We start from the raw sequence: 22,473 nt of genomic DNA on the forward strand, positions 1-22,473 counted from the left end.
ATAATCTCAAATATCCCCAGAAAAGGTTTAAAAAGGTTTGCGAAAGGTGTTATGGATATTGTTCAGAGATTCTAAATTTATACAGAAGTTATTAATACTGTATCTTGCAAAATGCTTGAACCCCCTCAAAATTTGGATAAATAAATAAAAAACTAAGCATTTGATTTTTTTTGTTGAAAAAAACAAACAAACAAATGTATATAAATCATTGCATTTTTTAAATAAGTGCTACATCAAACTGCGAAGTTATTGGGTTAGGAAGTTTAAATTTAGATTTAACAACAAAATAATAACTTCGAACGTTTACACGAATTTACTTGATCCTTAGCAAAAAAAAATTGACTTAGATAATTATTATCTAAAATAGTTGAAATATTGTTTTGTCTTACCATACAGATTATAAAGAGCGTTCAATAATGGTTATCCTTAACTATTTTTTGAATTTTCGTCAAAAATGAACAAAAAAAATGGCGAGATTGGGTGTTTACTATCAACATATCTATTAAGCGCGAAAGAAACAAAAACGCTTAAGAGAATCCAACGATTCACTACTGAGGTAATTAGAACTGAAAATACCCAAACCTGTTTGATTGCCTGAGAAAGCAGGTGTGTTCAAAAAAATGGTTATCAGAAACTACCTCTAGTTTCATTAGACAATCAAACTTTTTTGACGAACAAATGTTTACACTAATGTACTTGATCCTTAGCAACAAAAATCGACTTAAAATTTAACTTAACTATTATCTAAAATAGTTGCAGTATTGTTTTGTTTCATCTTACAGATTATACAGAGTGTTAAATAAGGGTTATCATTACATATTTTCTAAATTTTTGTCAAAAATGAAATTAAAAAATAGCTTCTTTAAGTGTTGACAATCAAAACGAGAAGGAAACATAAACGCTTAAGGGAATTTAACGATTCACTACTGAGGAAATTAGGAGTAAAAATACCAAAACCTGTTTGATTGCCTGATGAAAGGGAAGTGTTCAAAGCTGGTTACTAGAAACGACCTCTAGTTTCATAAGGCAATAATTTTTTTTGTTTTTAGAATTATAAATATTTGCAGATTTCAATACTGCAAAAAAAATTTTACTTTTGACCCAGCTGAAATAAAATTGTAAAATGTAAATTAATGACATTGAAATAATCAAACTATAATATATTCATAGTATTTTATTTCGAATTTATTTATAAAAACATACAAAACTTTATCTTTCAACAGACCATAAGAAGATCAGAAACTGATAAATTGCGTACACATGAATTAATTTAAAATGAATTTAACAGGATTTTATAACCCTAAATGTGAGATTCTTGAATAAGAGCAGGCAAAAGAATTGTCATAAACTGTTGAATCTTAAATATAACGACATTAAATGTTATCAGGAAAAAAAATAAGTGAAATGTTTGTTTGAAGTTATTCATTAGTTCATGCTGTTAACTCGGTAAATGCCTAACATGCAAGCACTGCTTTATTATAAAATGCAAATTAATTTAATTACAATAATTCACGTAATTTATTTAAAAAAAACCTTTACGCAACTATTACACAGAAAAAAGCAGAAAATGATTTTAATTAAATGATAAGTTCATAAAATCAGTTTTTGAATTTTAAACAATTTTCATAATTTCTTTCTAACATATTTTTTAAAAATGTAAATTGTAATATTTTAAAAACAATCATTGTCAAAAATTGTCCTCATATTTGATTCCTTTTTTATCGACTTTAACGATAAAATGGTTTCCAAAATCATTATGAATCAATTATGCTCTACAATATGTGTAGTAATTAATTTGCAAAAAATGAAGAAATTTTCATTCAAAAAAATTTTGGAAGGAAAGGCAATGCCTTAAATTTTTGTATTTTGAGGATTTTCTTTTTTAAATTATAAATTGCACAAGTTTGAATACAATATAATGCAGAAATAAAAAAAACTATGTAGTCTGAAATTTTGATGTTTCGTAGTCTGAAATTTTGATGTTTCGTAGTCTGAAATTTTGAAATTGCGGGTTTTCTAAATTTTCCTTGCATGATGCTAGCTATTATAAAGCCCTAATTTTTGTGATCTTTTCAAAAACTAAAGTAATGCCGTTGAGAAAACAAACAGGATAGGCAAAAATATTAAAGTAAGTTTCGTTAGCAGTTAACAGTAAGTTACACATTACAATCTTAAAAGAAATCTATATTTGCAATTGCATTTCAGCAAAGAAATACAAAATGAGTTTTGTTGTTATCCAACCAATATTTTTACATATTGTTCTTCGTCTTCTCAGAACTTATAAAGACTTGTAACACAAATCATCAAAGTAAGAAAAAATGCTTTAAACTAAGTTTGATAATTTTTACCCCGTAAACTCAATAGTATCTCCTACACTGCTAAATAATCGGCGTTTAAGGAAAAATTATATTTTTTATTAATGATTCTTTAAAAAAAAATGCGTATTAACCATTTTGATGCCGATGGGCCACCGGGGACCTTTTTATATATATTTTTTGAAAATCTAATTACAGGCAAAAACATATTTTGCTATTTTTTCATTATGAAAAACAGTCTAAAAGTATCTAAGATTAACGGAATTATATTTGTACTAAAATGTTAAATCTAAAAAAAGTAGTTTGAAATCTTTTGTTCATTCAGATTTAAAAATTTATCAATAACTGATTTTGTAAACTAAAGAAATTTCAATGATGAATAACCGTTTCTCTTTGATCTAAATAGCTGGAAATGAGTTTAAGTTTGAAAAATTATTCTCTTGAAGTGTTTAGAAGATTTTACCTTAAACGCAGAATAAAAAAATTCCCAATGTTTCATGCTGTATTTCATAACATGATATATTGTTAAAATAGTAAACGCAATATTTTTCACTTATTTTGACCTAAATTAATATATAATAAATGAAAAAAGTATGAAAAATATGCTTATTAAAAATTCTGCGTCAAAGAGTTTAAAATGTCTCACTTAAGCTAACAATTCTGTAAAAGTATTAAAAAATGAAATATAATCCAAATCAAAAAGTATTTTATCGAAATCAAAATTTGATAGCAAAATACCGCAAAAACAATGGACCAAATAAATAGCTAAGAGTTTAAGGTCCGTGCACTACAACAAAATAACTTCAAAGGTAAATGCTGAACTGCATAAAATATTCCAGTGCTAAATAGCGAGCAGCTTACAAGAACTAAATTTAAATGCAACAAACTTCATATTGCACAAAAATTAAAAGTCAGAATCAATAATAAATTATTTCTAAATAAATCTAAGAATAAATACAAAAAAGATAACTTCAATGAAAGATTTATAAAATAATTCTAAATTATTTATTTTACAATCACACTTTCTTGGATTATTTATAGTATTACCAAAAATATTTTTCTTAAGTTTCTGAAATTTTTTTCACAACAATTAAAAATTTACACATTTAGCAATAATTTCAATCACATTTTAACACCAGTATATCGAGAAGATAAAACATGCTTAAATTTACACCACATATTGTATATGTCATTGCAACCCTACAACATACACAAAGTGTTTGAAATATTATTATATCTGCTTATAATATAGGCAAGTAGAATGCATTTTCAACAAATGGTACATTCAATCTTTTAAGTTTTTAAATGCAATTCTTAAACTGGAAAAGTAAATAAGATAAATTTTCTTTTAAGAAAAGAAACTGAAGTTTATAGACAATAAAAGTTTATATACTATTTGGGAAGTCTATTTGAACTAAAAATTTTGAATAATTTATTTTAGTAGAAATATTTAATGGCGTCTTAGTGTTCGCGTCAAATAATAAATAATATTTCAAAGTTTCAAAATACTTTCTGTTTAGTTATAAATAATAACAGGAATATAAAAGTTTTATGACAGTGCTTTTTATATCAAAAGAATTTTACATCAGATAAATTTATTGGCAGTTATTAACATTAAATAATGTTTATAAATAAATACTTGATAGAAATATAAAAAGAAAAATAAACTTACAAATAAAGTATTCTATAATGCTGATTGATAATTGTGTTGCTATTTTTTCGTTCGTACATTTTCTATTTTAAGTTAATATGTTAAAAAAGTTGTATAAACTTTAATTTGTTAGGAAAATTTTTTAAATACATTTTTTTGTATTAAAAACATCACCAAATTTCTTTTCTAGTTACACGGAAATCCATGTTCGCTTCAAGTTTACTTTAAATACGGATTTCCAGTAATCAAGTAGTTTATCGCCAAATTGGTGATATTTTGGGTGGCCTATTTAAGATTTTTTCTCTATCAAAATCAGCATTTTTCCAAGCAGATTATCGCGTAATCAAAGAAAAATACAGAAATAATTTTATTTAAATGATTAATGTCTATCAGAAAGCATTTATTTATTTAAGAGACAAATGTTTTCTCTGATTTATTGGTTATACATTGGATGAATTTCATTTTTAAAAATTCATTTTTAATTTATATAATATTCACAATATTAGCTATTATTTTTTGTAATAAATAACTATTGATTTTCTGAATAAGACCATTTGTTTATTCATTTCAAAATGAAGCCTATACCTTAAATTTAATTTATTTAAAAAGAAACATAATTTATTTCAAAAATTATTTGACACAAAGAAATCGCAAAAAATTACAATAAATTTAGAGAACAATAATTTACTTTTGAAATAATTTAATTAAGAAAAAACTTTTATATGACGTAAGAATAGTTGCTGTTTTATTTCTCTCAAAAAATGCTTAACTGTTTCATATTGTTTTATAAATATTAGAAAATGTAAAAAGAAAATATATATATTTCAAAATTTTTATTATAATTAAGAAGAAAAATAAATTTTACATTTATAAAATAACGAAATGATTACCACAAAATATTACTACAAAAAATATAGAAAATTCTGTTCTTAATTAGTTTATGTGCATAATATTTCATTAGTCCATTTAGTTTTATACAGTTAATGATAATTAAAATAACACATTTATATTTTTATAATTGGTTAAAAATTCAAAGTAAGCAATTTACATTTAGTTTTGAGAATTTAGCAAAGTATTAAAATATCAATTTCTTTTCAACTTGCTCTAAGAAATTTAAAGCAATGATCAAAGTACTAAATTTAAAAAGCATACAATTTTCTAATTCTGAACTATAACATAAATTTATTTTTAAAAAAATGAATATTTTATAAACTTTGACAAAAAAAATTTAATTCAAACGTGAAATATAAAGAAATATACTAATATAATTAAATCCCTAAATCGAATTCATACTTTAAAAATATTTTTTTTTCTTAATATAATAGGAATTTAAAATTATGATAGATTTAATTTTAATTTTAAAATATCTTAAATATTAAAATATTACTAATGTACAAGACATTAGGATATTTTTGAAATTGATAATTAGTTTTAAGACATTGAAGTTAACGTTTGGCAAATTATATAAGCTCATGACAGATTAATGTTTGAAAATGAATAATATTTAAAAAGATTTTGAGATTTTAATGATTTGAGGATTACAATAAAAATTGCTTGTTTGTAGATTTTGTTTTATTCAATTACACTAACGTGTTTTAAGTCAAATATTTCTAAAATTATTTTCGTGATATTTTTCTTCTGTTTGTTCTGTACTTTCTGTTTGTTCTGTTTTCTTCTGTGTTTCTAATATTACTAAGTGTGCGTTCCGTACCTTTCTAGGTGAAAATTAAATTTTTTCTATACTCCGAATCTAGCTTGTTACAGCTCGACCAACAATTCTAATTATTTATTTCTTCCAAAATATAGAATCAAATATTCTAACGTATTTCTAAACAGCACTGTGTTTAAATATCATTATAATAAATACCCTTTAAAATTGCTAGCCTAAAATAAAATTTGATTTAGAGAAATTATTTTAATTAACTCATAAAAAACTAAATTATTTGAAAATTAATGTTAGATTTTAAACTTTAGTCACAACTATATGATACGGGGTGTCCGTAATTAACACCCTTAATATATCCTTATCGAAAATGAAGTTAAAAAATGCATTTTCGTAGTCTTAATTCTATATTCAAACGAGGAAGAAACAAAAACACTATCAAAATCTATAGGATCTCTAGTAAGGAAGGTGGAAGGAGAAACACTAAAACCAGTTTTATTGTCTAATGAAACTGACAAATCGTCTTTCAACTCCCCACTGTTTCTTCAAAGAAATAAAACAGCTCTTTAGATTTTCAGTCTCGTCTTTTTTTAGTTTGATAGTGTTTTTGTTTGATCCTCATTTAAATATTTATTTAAGTCCCATGATGCGTATATATTTTTTATACTTCTTTTTTGACAAGGATAAAAAAAACAAGGGTAGTAACTACAAAACACTCTGAATAATATATTACTGGACTACCAGATAGATTTGTTCACAGTACACAGTAAAAAATATAATTAAATAAATTAAGGGTTTAAAAGCAGTAAAGATAAATTTAAATACTGCAAACTCAATGACTGAATTGAATAAAACACAAAATTTACAATGGTTTTTTATACACAAGATGTGTAAATGTTTTTATAATTAAATTATAAAGGAATTAAAAGCAGTTAAGATAAATTTAAGTATTGCGAACTCAATAACTGAATAAAATAAAACATGAAATCTACAATGGTTTTTTATACACAAAATGAGTAAATGTTTTTATAATGGTTTTGATCATAGACAATAGTTTTGGAATTTTTTTTTTTTAAAAAATTTCTTTATAAATTAAATCAAATTATGTTTACAACGAAACTATAAATTATTTTAAGGATAATTGGTTTGCAATTCCTTAAAAGGGAAATACATTTATTAAAGATTTCTGAGATTAAAAGTTCAAATAGAACTCATACAAATGTTACGATTAATAAAATATTTTTGAAGTTTTTGTTTTGTAGTTGAAATTAAATATTTTTTGACAAAAGTGTTTATCAACAATTCCTTATGTGGTCTGTTCACCAACATTTGTGCATTACCGGTTTAATATGTCCTCGGGTTATTGCAAAGCTCGTAATACACCGCTAAGATTATTAAAAAAGTGTTCAAATTGACTGAAATTTAGGGTTTCGAAGAAATTCCATAATTGATCAAAAAGAAATAGAATATTTTCATTTATGTATCACAGTTTTCAATTTTTAATTGATCATATTTAATGAAAATTAGTTTGTTTCAATTGCTTTTCATGTAATGTTCTATTGTTAAACGGATTTTGTATTATACAGTAACATTCACTTGAAATTAATTTATATTGTAAAATTACCAATATTGAAAGGAAAATAATTTTAAAACATCTAAAATTCATGCAATTTTGTTAAGTGACCAAATTTTTAAAAGTTAGTCAGTTATTTTTGATCAAATGAGATTATAAGAATTCTTGCTGAAAATGAAGTAATAGATTATTCACACTATAGGTCACGTTTTAATTTTTAGGTTAGGAAAAGTAAAAACATTATCAAAATATGGAGCATCATCATTGAAGTCAATAATAAGACCAAAACAAGCTTGAATGCTTGATATTACCTAAGTACGATAAATAGCGATTATTCGAGACGCTTTTCAGTTTTTTAAAGACTTAAACTAGTTTAATAAAAATAAAACCTTATCCAAATGTGGCGAATTATTATCGAAGTCAAAAAATTAAAACAATTCTGAATGTCAGATGGTACCTAAACGTGGTGAATGGTGATTATTAGAGAAGTTTTTCAGTTTTATCTAAGAATCAAGCTACTTCTTATGCATTTATCCTGACCACTTAGTAATTCACCAAATAGTAACTCACCATATTTTTATTTTTCACGGCTTATCAATATGTGACCCACAATATGCATATTACTTTACAAGAATTTTAAAAATATATATATAAGGGGTGGTTGTTACATTACATCCTGCACAAAAATGTATTTTATGATATCATACAATTAGTATTGAAAAAAACTTTGAGATTAATGCAATCTCCTTTAAGTAGACCAAAATAATGAAGAAAAAATTGACAACATTAATATTTGTAACAAAAACATTATAAAATAGAAAAAAATCATGATAGGAAAGAGTGGTAAAAAGACAACTATTTAGTTCAAGATCTACAATTATAAAAAAAGGTTTTTCAGAAAATAATGACAGTGAATGTCACCGAAAAAATGCATCGACTTCAAACTACAGGAGTTTGAAATTGTACGATCAACTAATTATGATCCAGTATATGACTGTCTTAAATTGTTTGTATCACCATTTACGTATAGAATTACAATAATACCGAAATGTAATTTTGAGAAGCATATCACACACATTCAGTTGTTCTAGAGTCTAGAAGCGGCCGAATCTTTCAGCATTGCTTCGCTGGGGGAGACTAAGCCTTGTCTCTCCCATATTCTGAAAGTTTCTTGGTCTGGAGGGATGCCTTCATGAACTGGTTTTTGACTATTCACTGCCAGTGACTGTGGCACGAACACATGTGTTTCAGGACCAGATATCGACACTTCACTTTCTTTACCATCAATTACATCACCACTTCCCACTGGACTTATTTGCCACCCCCTGATTGGAGGTGGAGGTACCACGTGGGAATACATGTCTGGCAAACCATGGTGATGATGGTGGATATGATGATGAGACATGTCTCCAATTGACCTATCAGATAGTGGAGAATGAATACTTGGACTTAAGCGGGTAAATTCACTCTCCCTAATAGGTGGCGAGTACACAGGCATAACTGATGATGTTGGCCTAACTTGAAGGGGTATAGATTGGCAAGTATGGCGATCTTGAATATCCGCAACATTCGGAGAACGTTTTTGGTTGGCACTACTAATATCTGATACTGCATATTTAGCTGGCTCTTTACCCCCTAAAAATGAACTTAAAGTTCTAGGCCACGAGTTCTGCTTGTCTAGATCAGGAGGGGAATCCGGTTTTACATGTCCAAATATGGTCGAAGCTTTCGAAGCATATAGTTTGCGATCTAGTGTGTTGGCAGCTATTTTGTCCCTCAACTCAGCCTCGTCATCTATGTATCCAATAGAAGATCCATACGAACTCCTGCTTTTTGGTTCTGCTGGCAGAGAGCTATTTTGGGTGTCTTTGGAAGAAGTAATGTCATTGCTAACTGCTTCCTGATAAGAGTTTTTATCTTCATGGTCACTGTCTGTTGATTCGACCACCACTGCGGGACTTAAGCCAAACGTATAGTGACTGCTTGTGACTTCAGATCCTAACTGGTCACTTCCAATCTTAGAATGATCTTGAGAAGATTCCGAGTTCGATCTATTGGACAAAAAAAAAGGTTGTAAATATGATAATATAAACATGCCACATTCATAAAGTCATTCTAAATGATACTACCTGCTGATGCTCTTGTTTTTTGAACCTCGTCTGGCTTTGTCTTCCTTACTAGCTGTGCTTTTAAGGGTGTTCCCGCTGCTGCTGAAGGTTAACAATTGCGCCGACCCCCTGTGAGTTATGGCATATTCTAAGACAACATCAGATGGTATAGCAGGTATTGGATCATCATATCCTACGTCACAATAATCATCTTTCACATTTGCTGTTACGTCAGCTGGAAGTGCTCCCTTTTCACCCCAAAAAGCGTTAGTATTGAAAGGTCCTGTATTGGTCATGTCGGCACTACCAAGTCGGGTAGTTGTAGACTGGCCATTTTGTTTATTATGCGCTGAATTTGAGTTACCAGACCAACTTCCTGGAGGTGCCATTCCTCTGTACTTCTTGAAAGTACCTGTTTTCAGTAACTGATACCTAGAAATCATTAAAAACGACATTATAAATGTATCCGTAATAGAATAATGGTATAAACGAGTTGCGCAGTTACAAACTCCATTACATGGCATGCGAATTTAAAACATTCGTCACAAAAAACTTTGATACAGACGAAAATTAATTTTTGTTCTCTTCCATAAATTTTACATGATTATTAAATATTTAATTATGTAATATTAAATATAAATTAAATTATTAAATATTATTAAATGCTTATTGAATATATATTCTCTTCCATAAATTTTACATGATTATTAAATATTTATTGATGTAATATTAAATATAAATTAAATTATTAAATATTATTAAATACTTATTGAATATATATTCAATTATTATGAATTATTAAATTATGATTATTAAATATTTAATACATGAAGTAAAAAAAATTTCTTTAACTTAGAGGTGAACAAAAAAATCATGATAGCACTTTACAAGTGTCGTGGCTTGAAAGATTCAATTTCTTTGTAATAAATTAAGGTAATCAGTTAAAAATAATTCAAAACAATTTTGAGTTAAGATTGTTCATAGATGGTGATAATATATTTTTTCACATCTTCATTAAATTTATGATTTTGCGTTTCTAAACTAACCTACATTATTAGATTCAAACATGTAATTGTTGTCGGATTAATTTAAACTTCACTTGTAAGTATTGTGAAGATCAATTAAATAATGATAATTTTTTCTGCAAAATGTGACTAAGTTTTATAAATGTAAATAACAACTTTATAATGAGTGCCAGTTAATTTTAGTGACGTGCGCTATTCTGGGTGTTTTATAGCTTTAAGCATTATAATCTTACATTAATTTTATAACTATAATAATAAAAATAAATCAACATTAAAAGGTTAACAATCCCCATATGATGCAAATAGAAAAATAGTAAATCTGAACATACCAGGCGCTTCTGGCTTCTGGATATTGTAAACATCTAACTAAAAATATGAGGAAACCTTGCAAAGAGTTAGAAATGCAGAATATGTACTGAAAGACAAGTCTAGCGGAACCAACAGCAAAAGCACCAAACACCCATGAAACTCCGAGGAGGACCTTTAAAAAAAAACGTAAAATATTTCATATAATATTGTTTTAAACGTATAGATTTTTCTTAACGTTCCTAGTAGTTAAATACTTGTTCTTCGTAAAGATTTTAAAAAAAGTAAATCTGCTCTGAATAAATTATCTGTACTGAACAATCTAAAAAAATCCTGCACAGAACTGAAAGCACACTATACCAACACAATTAATTCTTACTTTTTAATATTGTTATTTTTCATTCCTGTCCGTGGCTTTACGCTATTAAATTAATTAAAAAGGGTTTATAATTCTTCATCTTAACGTAACGAAGATTAACTGTATCCAGTATCATTTGATATTATTCATGGTCAACTCAGGATAGGAAAATTTTCCCAAACCAAATTTTCTCCGGGACGTAGCAGTTTCTAGTGGCCGTAAAAAATCTATTTCCACTGCATTCCGTATCACTTTCTACCGTATAAATTTCCACCGTATCTGTATTAAAATGGCTCAATGTTGATGCAGTTTAAATAAGTATCAAATATACTAATTGTGTCTATGTAAGCATATTTGGTACTTATTAAAACTGCATCAATTTCCATAATATTAGTTGTGCATATTACCAAAATTAATAAAGCGTCATTGGCGTCAATAATTGTTTTTTACGTTTATCCTAAACTGAATTAGTATAATTTCTCCATTAATTTACCTGTAGTAAATAGCTTTTTATTTCTAGTTGAATTGGTACCTGTTTTTAGTTTAAGCATCATTGGTGTCAATAATTGCAATTTTTACGTTTCTTCTAAAATAATTAGCACAATTTCTCCATTAATTTTTTTTAGTATAGATCTTATTTATTTTTTTATTTCAATTAATACCTATTTCTAAAATTATTTAAGCATCATTGACTTCAATAAAAACATAGTGATTTTTAAGTTTCTCTAAAAATAATTAGTACTATTTCCCTATTAATTAGGTTAAACAGCACATATCTTATTTTTTTAATTTTAATTACCATTGGCTTTTATTACTTATTATGCATTAGCAACTTTTATTAGCGGCTTTTATTTTGTATTAGCAACTATCAAAAGAAAAACTGTAAACAAATAAATACAGGGTCACAAATAACTTTAGAAATGCTAATTTGGTAACGTAGTCCACCTATGCTACCACATTCACGTCGATCATTGAGTTTATCATATAAAAAAAACAATTAAGTATCAAACATTAAAAAAAAACTACAATAACTATTTTTCGAATAGACAGCTACAAGCCACCAGACAAATGTACTTTTCAGTTTTGTATTTTTAAATAAATATGTGGTAATAAGAATTGCAGTATTTAAAACCAAAATTTTTGCAAGCAAAGCTATAATTTTAAATTGCATAAGCTATCTTTCTATAAGGAATTATCTGAGCTTTAAAGCGGACAAATAACTAAAACATTTGAAAGGTTATTAGATTTTTTCTTTTAAAAATCGCTTATTTAGCGAGATTTTTCCGCCTGGACGAATATCATCAAAATCAATGCCTTATTTCCCTTTTTCTGCAACTTTTTATGAACCCAGATAATTCAGCATTGGAGTAAGTTTCTAAATATTAAAAAAATTAGACCACAAACGCTTTTCATTTTCTCAAATCTGTAGCTTTTCTCCATATTAACGGTTTGCACAATTTTCTGAATAAACGTAGGTGGCGTTGGTAAAAGATAGGCTAAACTTGTCCTAACAGCCCTGAGTAACTGTTGCAACCTCACAGCAGTTTAGATAATAAACGTAGATGGCCGTGGCAAAAGATAGGCTAAACTTGACCTAACAGCCCTGAGTAACTGTTGCAACCTCACAGCAGTTTAGATAATAAACGTAGATGGCCGTGGCAAAAGATAGGCTAAACTTGACCTAACAGCCCTGAGTAACTGTTGCAACCTCACAGCAGTTTAGATAATAAACGTAGATGGCCGTGGCAAAAGATAGGCTAAACTTGACCTAACAGCCCTGAGTAACTGTTGCAACCTCACAGCAGTTTTGAAAATGGCACATTATTGGCAAAGAAACATAATTTCCTGCTACTACAGAGCTTTTGAAAAATAGCCTTTCTTGAGTTTGAAAATGAGCAACATTTGAAAATTTTTAAACTTACCATGACTGTAAAGGCTCCTTTAACTTGGGCCGTGGTAACGAGGAACTTATCTTTTTTAGTGCATTGTGGAGGTTTTTTAGCTGATACGTTTCTTGGGGTGAAAAGTACCCTGCTGACCATAAGAAATACTGTCAGATTGATGAATAAGATGAGGCAGGATGGACCCAAAAAGCTGATGTAATAGACATATGGATTCGCAGCTGACAACATACAACTGAAAATAAAAACAAAACGATATTTTTAATACTATACAAATTTTCATCTAACACAAATAACATATATATCTTTCTGTTCGGATTCTTTGTAATAAAACTGTGGTTACCGTACATATTACCATAAGAAGATGTACATTGTTATTGTCTAATTAGAGTGTCAACACATATTAATCTGACACAATAACAAAAATTATTCGAATACAATAACAGAAATTAATCTAACTTAAATAAAAAATAAAATATATATCTTTCTGTTCTTATTCCTCGTTATAAAACAATGATTATCTTGCATATTATGAGTATATGTATTATTGTATTGTCTAATAGTAATGTCAAAATGTATTAATCTAACACAATAACAAAAATTATTCTAACACAAATCACAAATAAAATATATATCTTTCTGTTCCTATTTCTTGTAAAAAAAGACAATGGTTATCTTGTATATTATCATGCGCAGACATATATTATGTTATTGTCTAAGAGTAATGTCAAAAGGTATTAATCTAACACTAACATATACAACAATTAAAATATACATCTTTCTATTCTTATTCCTAGTAAAAAAAGCATGGTTATCTTGCATATTATCATGAGCAGACATATTATGTTATTGTCTAATAGCAATGTCAAAATGTATTAATCTTACAAATAACAAAAATTTTATTTTGCATATTATCATGAGTAGGCAGATTATGTTACTGTCTAAAAGTGATATCGAAATAAATAATCTATTACAGTAACAAAAATGAATCTAACAAAAGTAGCAAATAATATGTACATATTTTTGTTTTATTTCCTTGTTATAAAAAATTGTCATCTTATCATATATATATTCATGAGTAGATATATTATGTTATTGTTTAATAGCAATGTCATAATGTTAAAGGAGAAAATGTTTTAGTAAAATTACCGTATTCTATGGTAATGACATTTCTGGTTATAACTAAAATATACGATATTTAAAACATTCATTTTGAAATTCTTCCGGTCATATAGTAAAGGTTTATAGGCAACCCTAGTTTTCAAAATTATAATTTTTATTACCACACATTTAGTAAAAAATGCAAAACTGAAGAGTAAATTTAACCAAATAAATGTCTTTTACACCATATTCTAAAGCATCCTGATAAAATTATTAAATTTTACCTATTTAGCAAAATGTATCTCATTTTATAAAACCTTATTTTAGTTAATTTTAACAAAATCGTTACCAAAGCGCTGGTAAAAATTAACGAGCTGTTTGGTGCTTCCATAGAGCCAAATACACGGTAAATTTTACCATGTTCTGATAATTTTGACCACACTTTTTTTCTCAGTGTATGTATTATATTTTATTTCAAAAACAAACACAATGTAATAGAATATATTATATAATTACTATTCATTTTGATTGTAGTAAACCTCCCAGTCCATCAACACCGTTATTCCAACAACAATGAAAGGTATACCTAAAAATGAACAAAATAAAATGGTTATATTTTCATTAATCCACAAAAAATACTGACATAAAAATTAACAGTCGAAATGAAATATGTAATGCCACAATAGGCATTAGGAAATATGCACTGCCACAATTGGCATTACGTATTTCCTAGCTTTTAAAATTTCTTTAATTACATAAACTTACATTTTTTTAATCTTTTTTAATCTAATTTTAATTAAATTAAATTAATTATTTAATTTTTATTACATTTTATAAGAAGCGAGTATAAAATATGTATTTTATTCCTTTCTTAACGATCAATGTAGTTATAAATAGATTTTTGTTTTAGATTTAGTCCGGACATTGAATTAATGAGTCTACATTAGTATTGGAATAAAAAGTAAGCCGTTACATGGATTGTTAAGAAAATAATAAAATATTTTATACTAGCTTTTTACAAAATGTAATAAAAATTGAATAATTGATTTAATTTAGTTAAAACTCGATTAAGAATGATTTAAAAAAAAAGTTTAAGTAATAAAAGAAATTTCAAAAGCTAGGAAATACATATGTAATGCTTATTGTAGCATAAAAATGACATAAATAGTTCATTCTAATAATAGCATATTTACGCATTAAGCGAACTTAAAACTGCTTATAGTAACTATTTAAATGATATAACTATTATAAAACTATTATAAAACTATTTAAATGATAGAGAGAAAATGAGATTATATTTATCAGTTTAAAACGAATAAGGTAGTGAAAAATGCGTGTATTGGGAGTGGAAAAAAAAAGATATATCACCTACAGGTCTCTTGCTAAGGACTTAATTATTAGCCAGTAAGTTAGCCAAATATCAAAAGTATCAGCCAAATTTCAGAATTCTTAGCCAAAGGAAAATCTTAATTTCTTATTATTGATTTTTTAACAATAAATTGAATTATTTCATCAATTCAAAATACAAATTTACAATAAATTGAATTATTTTATAAAATACAAATTTAAATCAAGAGTCGTTTTGCAGTTGTGGGTGGGAAGTAAAGGAATAATGGATGAGAGAGAGGATGAAAAATGCAGAATTATTGAGGGGAAGAATCATTGAGGGGGGGAAAGATAGGAGAAGGTTATTTTTTAATAAATTTTCAGACTAGAACAGTATAAAATAACAACAGTATAAACGGTATTAAATAATCTCATAAATTTTTAAAAATCTAATAACTTTTATTAGCATTCAAATAAAAAATGAAGTTTGAATTTATGTTTTTAAATTACAGATTTTTTAGAAACAAGTATTTTACTTACCCCAAGCGAGAACTGATCTTTTCAGCATGAAATGTGATTCAGAAGTTGCAAAGACGTGGATAAGGAGCTGATACATATTAATAGCTTCAACGCACATCCAGGTTAGTGTTGCCAGCAAGAAGTAGTGTATCAAAATTGCGACCGTAACGCAAACATCTATACCACCTAAAATACTACCTCTTTGTGATCCAAGTACGAATACAGTATTCATCATAAGCATGGATATACAAAGTTGTATCAGAATTTGACCCGGGTGGTCCCGATTTAAACATCTGAAAAAAAAAATTAGTAAAAAAAGTGAAAAAAGATTTCGAAGTTTTTAATGTAAAAACTTATCTGCAATAATCAGTGAATAGGTTTCTTGACATAAATTGCGTCAGAAACAGTTTTAGAGTCCATAAAAAATAATTAATATTTAAATATTCTCAATATCTTTTATGAAACTTTTCAATTATTTTATACTGTAAAAATTCCGGATATTTTTTACTTTAAAATCTAGTTTTACTGAAGCATGTAACGGAATAAAAATTCTGATAAACTGGATTTTTTACAATGATAATTACCTTAAAATCTAATTAAATATTACCGTAAGAAATCCAGTATAATTAATGTATTTTACGGTGAAATGTATTTTACGGATGATGTGCTTAAATTGTTGATATTTCATACCGTAATTTGATGCGGAATATTTTGCAAAGAAAAACAAATCCATCCCTTTTTTTCCAGGAATTCGAAAGCAAATTCAGCATTTAAATGAGAAAGCAAACGTTTCACAGAGTTCTCTAAAAAACCACTTAACGTTTATGCATTTAGAACTATTGTTAAAAGTAAACATACAAAGTACACATATTACTAGTTGTTATGAAATCCAACAAATCAGTGCTGGGGAAGCCGAGACAAAACGTGAAAAACCAACCAGAGTAAACATAGATGAGTAAAAAACGTTTTTTGGAAATACCTCCTAGTTTCATTAAAAAAAAATGAAACAGGTTTTGGTGTCCCCCCCCCGTCTAATTCACTAATTATTCTATTCAATAACCCTTTTTCGCTTGAATATAATTTAGGATCCTTTGAAAAAATGGTATAGCTATAGTAAATATTACGTAAATATAGTATTAAATAATTGAGACAATTTACTTGACAACTTACTGAATTTGCTGAAATTGTTATAGAGCAAGTTAGAGTTATCAAATTTTTATTACATTTTTGTTTTATTCTATTCTTTTCATGAAATAAATAACAAAAAGATTTATCAAAAAGAGTTTTGATAAAAAAAATAGAAAAAAAGAAAACTTGTCTGCTATATGTGTTTTATTTATGTAATAAAACAAAATAACAAAAAAATTTGATTGAAATTAAATAGTATTCCTCTTATTTAAATTATATTTAAATACTTTATGATGTTTCGGCTTAAATATTTTAGTATGTAATAGTAAGTTTAACATTTCATTGTTATTTTTTTACACTACTCTACTTGGCATCTAAAAAGTGTTTAGTGCTGCTATCTAGGCAGTAGTATGGAAAACTTTCTTTCTACATCAAAAATGTTTATAATTTTATTCACAGATGGCAGCACTATATATAATGAACGACATGCCTAATTTACACGAAAGGTAATTAATAGTCATTAAATATCAAATATAATTTAAAATAATTAGATATGAAAGTATTTTTAATATTCTTTATTTATGAAGATTAAATATCACCAATTAAATTAATAGAGAATTAATAGAAAAAGAGAGAAAGTCTATAATATTATATCGTCAGTTAAAAGGAACAAATCGGTTAACTTTCTTCCTATTATAACATGAAAAAAACAAAATTAATTTTAGATGTAATCAAGAAATCGCAACTAATGATTAAAATGAATTGATAGCGTAATTAAATACGATTAACCAAATTTATGTGCATACTTTCTATAACATATCTTTTAATTCTATAGTTCATTTATTTAAAGTTTAAGTACATTATTATTATTTTAAATGAGTTATAATTTCTATCATTTGTCTTCCTTATTAAGCGTTTTTTTTCCTGTTAAACATATCGTATCTCATAAGTATCTAATAAATTTATGTTTTTTTTCTTTTTCTTTTTATAAAATAATTTTTGTAATTTGGAGCCGATCAAGTACAATTAAATATTAAATTTCTTATAATTGATTAAAAATCTCTTTTTGAATTATTTAAATATAATTCATACAATTTGAAACTGTGAGTTTATAAAATATAATTATGTTTTAAATTTTTCTGACAAGGGAGCATTGCTCACGACAAATTAATCACGAAAGAGTGAGAGATAAATGGCGATTTATAATTACCTGAATAAAGAATAAGTTATGATAGTCAATGTAAGTCCAAGCATAGATAATCCACAGCCAACATAAGAAATTATTGAGAGAGTGAAATAGTGATCAGGGTTGATTCCTTCATTTGGAGACGGATCCTGTCAAGATAAAAATTTTATAATCTAGAAGCATTAAAAATACATTAACTTAGCAATTGCATTGTAAAACTACTTAATTAATTTTTCTAGCTATTTTGTTTTCTCCATATAAAGAAAGGGATTAGTTAAGACACAATATAAAATCACTTTAAGATCAGTGTTTGTCAAATCAGGTACCATCATTTGTAAATTTCAAATTAAATTTAAATAAATAAAATTTAAATATATAAATATAAGATTAGAAAATTAAAAGTTCAATTTTCAGATTGCAAACAAGTTTAGTATTCATATTGCAAATATGGCTGAAAAGTTCAAAATTCATATTGCAAATATGGCTGAAAAGTTTAATATTCATATAGCAAATATGTCAAAAAAGTTTAACATTCAGATTGCAAACATGTAAAAAAAAATTAATATTCAGATTGCAAACATGGCATAAAAGTTTAATATTCATATTGCAAACATGGTAAAAAAGTCTAATATTCATATTGAAAACATGGCATAAAAGTTTAATATTCAGATTGTAAACATGGCAGAAAAGTTTAATATTCAGATTGCAAACATGACACAAAAGTTCAAAATTCATATTGCAAATATGGCTGAAAAGTTTAATATTCATATTGCAAATATGTCAAAAAAGTTTAACATTCCGATTGCAAATATGTCAAAAAAAATTAATATTCAGATTGCAAACATGGCATAAAAGTTTAATATTCATATTGCAAACACAGTAAAAAAGTTTAATATTCATATTGAAAACATGGCATAAAAGTTTAATATTCAGATTGCAAATATGGTAAAGAAATGTAATATTCATATTGTAAACATGGCAGAAAAGTTTAATATGTGGGGAATTATAAATCGACTATGTCAACCTTCATCTATCAAAAGGTACCGCGTGATAGAATCAAGTTAACATGCGTTATATACTAGTGAATTGGTATTTAATATTTATAGTGGTAGTTACGCCACAATACTCCCCTTCCAGAATTTTATCTGTGATAGAATTCGATGAACAGATACCACTAGTTGATTAATGCTTCTTATTTATTAACTTCAATTTTTGCTCATTATATTTTTTATTTTTTCTTCTAAGCATTTCGCTCGTTATTTTATTTATTTTTTTATAGCTTTTCGCAATTTTTTCCCATCATTTTTTTATAGCTTTCCACTATTATTATTTTTTTCTAGCATTTCGCTCATTATTATTTATTAATAGGGAGACTTTATTTACTTCACCGGATTTCTTTTTTTTTTTGAGCAGTATATTTTTTTTAAAGCAAATCAACTGTTTAATGTGGATTCATCCATCAATATTGACTATTATTTATCACGTCCATAGGTCACCAATGTGGGGAATTATAAATCAACTATGTCAACCTTCATCTATCAAAAGGTACCTCGTGATAGAATCAAGTTAACATGTCTTATATACTAGTGAATTGGTATTTAATATTTATAGTGGTATTTACGCCACAAATATTCAGATTGCAAATATGACACAAAAATTTAATATTCAGATTGCAAATATGGCAAATAAATTAATGTGTTCATACGTACAAATAACAGTGAGAAAGATGTCATATGAGAAGATAAACATAATGTAGAATTTCCACTTTGATTTGTAATCAATCCATCCGTTGACCATACACGTTCTGAAATAAAAGTATAGGCTTGTTAGTAGATTAGTTTAGGAATATGACATTTGCATCAATCTCTAACTAATTCTTGGTATTGTAAAATATATGATAACGCGTTAATTTATTTTATGCACACTTAGAAAAATATTTTTATTTTCCAGTCTCAAAAGAAAAGTTTTATTTGATGCTTATTTATTTTCCATTCTTTCATTAGCTGGAGATGCTATAAAGAGCGAAATTAGAGTTTCAGGTGTTCATCATTGAATATAGATGGCAGCAGCATGATTTAAAAAACATTGGTGAAAATATTGATAAAATTTTTGCACAATTATATCCTATCCAAAGAAAAGTTATGGCAAAGAGACATATAACGAAAGATAAATACAAGAATACACTATACTTAATATAACAAACATACATCCAAAGTTCTCATAGCTTTTAAATAAGTATATTAAAATAAAGAAATAAACTGTATTTCAAAGAAATTTGTTTAGTATGAGTTCATGAAAGTTAATAAAAAAAAAGTCGCAAAAAATTAAAATAGCTAAACATGTGTCCTGTAAAAATAAAATTCAGTAGTCAATAGAAAAAGAAAAAAAAAAGTAAATAAATAAAAGTAAAATAAAATAAATAAATAAATAAGTAAAAAATAAGGGAAAATAAATATGAGAAATAAATAGATAAAAATAATTAAATAAATGTAAATAAAAGAGTAAAAATGCATAAAATAAATGAATAAATCAAGTATATAAATAAATAAAGGAAATGAAATAAATTTAAATAATAAATGTAAGAAATAAATAAATAAAAAAAAATAAATAAACAAAACTAAGTAAATAAAAATAAACAAATAAATAATAATAAAATAAAGTTGAGAGCATGCAGAAATTATCTTTTGATTTTTTTTGAAGTAATTATTTATACACTTTAAAAAACATTAAAAACTAACCAAACCAAAAAAAAAAAAAAAAAAAAAAAAACTAATTAGACAAAGAAAGATTAACTCAGTTAAAATTGTAGAAAAATGACGGTAGTAATATATAATTTGAAAGAAGCATTATATAGATTTTTTTTATTAAGCTAATATGAGTAACACATAAAACAATGTAAAAGTGCAACTAAAGAAAAAAAATTAAATAAAAAACATTCACCCGTTGCGATACTATAACTAAGCACCCTAATAAGAGCAAAAACAGGATAATCAAGAGAATATAGTTTTGCCTCGACGGTCATACTTATTTATAGCATCTAAACAGCTGTAATGTTTTTAATCTGTGCCTTTTACAGGTTTTCATGACTTTCCTATTACATAAACAGGGTGGCCACTGAAAACAGATTTCAAATTTCCCTGATTTTTCCAGGTTTTCCAGGTAAAAATCTTAAAATTTCCAGGTTTGTGTTTTTTTCCTTTTTTCTTATAAAGTGTAGGATGTGAACAAGAAAAGTGTCTGTATTATAAAATATCCTATTCAAAATGTCATTTTTTTAAACATATCAAACATGAAAAAAAATTTATTTTTTTATTATTTTTTAATGTTCTGGTACAACATTAATTTTTAAAAAATTAAGACGTGGAGAAAATAATATGTTTAGCTTGCAGAATATATTGTTTTTATTGAATAATTTTAAATGTTTTTATTGAATTTAATGTGTTATTTTAAGTAGTATTTGCTCAAAGTGTACCTACAAAATGACAAAATCAGAATAACCAATAAAACCTTGGATAAGTATTGTTTAATATATTTTCATTAAGGAAAAGTTTCAGGTGATTATATATCAATAATTTTTAATAATTAAAGTGGCTCCCAAAAGTGCTCACTCCCTTATAACTTATATTGAAATAGGAAATAAAAATTCAATAATTAAAATGAATATTTCACAATGGGTATTTGATAATAAGATGTATAATCTATTCTTAGCAAAACTGCACGGAATATTTTAAAAACAAAGCAAAAGTTAAGTTTTTTGATCAAATAGTAACAAAAATGTTACCCCACTAAAGTCATCGTACATCTAAATGTATTGGATCTCAAAATTAAAATTATCGTCAATTGCTTTTTTTATTTAAATATTTTTCATTTAATTTTTTATTTCCTTATTAGCAATTTAGTATCAAACCTATAATAGCAAAATTATATTTTAATTTTTGCTTGCTAACTCCGTAATATTTTATTTCATCATTTAAAAATGACTTGTGGTCGTAATAAAATATACCAAATTTGATTATTTGTCTTCATAAGAGGTAAATCAGTAATGAATATGTTAAATTAGTTTACTGTATTCAATTGAACTGTGCAATATGTATGATAAAATGCTTAAAAGAAGGACTTCATATCAGAGATTAAAATTATAAATTTTGTGGAAAAATTCAGAAATTTGCAATTGAGTGTTGTAAAAGTTTCTGTAAAAATTTTAAAAAAATATTCTGCCCGAATTTCACCTGGAAAAAAAAACTAGTTTCAGTTATTTTCAACCTTTAAAAGCTATTGTAGATGCTAAAGGAAACTCCACTAAATGTTAATTT

At 26.2% G+C, this 22,473-nt stretch overlaps 1 protein-coding gene across 1 annotated transcript in view; it reads right to left on the reverse strand.

Annotated features, from left to right (window-relative positions):
• Nucleotides 1-7,979: 7,979 nt before the first annotated feature.
• LOC122269195 (uncharacterized) overlaps nucleotides 7,980-22,473 on the reverse strand; it is a 331,999-nt gene continuing 317,505 nt past the window's right edge. Inside the window, exons 13-20 of the mRNA XM_087152142.1 lie at nucleotides 19,870-19,964; nucleotides 18,185-18,309; nucleotides 15,868-16,139; nucleotides 14,518-14,587; nucleotides 12,922-13,135; nucleotides 10,665-10,816; nucleotides 9,332-9,742; nucleotides 7,980-9,253 (exon numbers count right to left, since the gene is read on the reverse strand). Of these exons, the coding sequence (XP_087008268.1) occupies nucleotides 8,290-9,253; nucleotides 9,332-9,742; nucleotides 10,665-10,816; nucleotides 12,922-13,135; nucleotides 14,518-14,587; nucleotides 15,868-16,139; nucleotides 18,185-18,309; nucleotides 19,870-19,964 (2,303 nt within the window). The 3' untranslated portion in view covers nucleotides 7,980-8,289. The remainder of the gene's footprint in view (nucleotides 9,254-9,331; nucleotides 9,743-10,664; nucleotides 10,817-12,921; nucleotides 13,136-14,517; nucleotides 14,588-15,867; nucleotides 16,140-18,184; nucleotides 18,310-19,869; nucleotides 19,965-22,473) is intronic.

Source organism: Parasteatoda tepidariorum, chromosome 9, assembly GCF_982258835.1.
Source record: "Parasteatoda tepidariorum strain Cologne lab strain chromosome 9, Ptep-v5.0, whole genome shotgun sequence".
Lineage (NCBI taxonomy): Eukaryota > Metazoa > Arthropoda > Arachnida > Araneae > Theridiidae > Parasteatoda > Parasteatoda tepidariorum.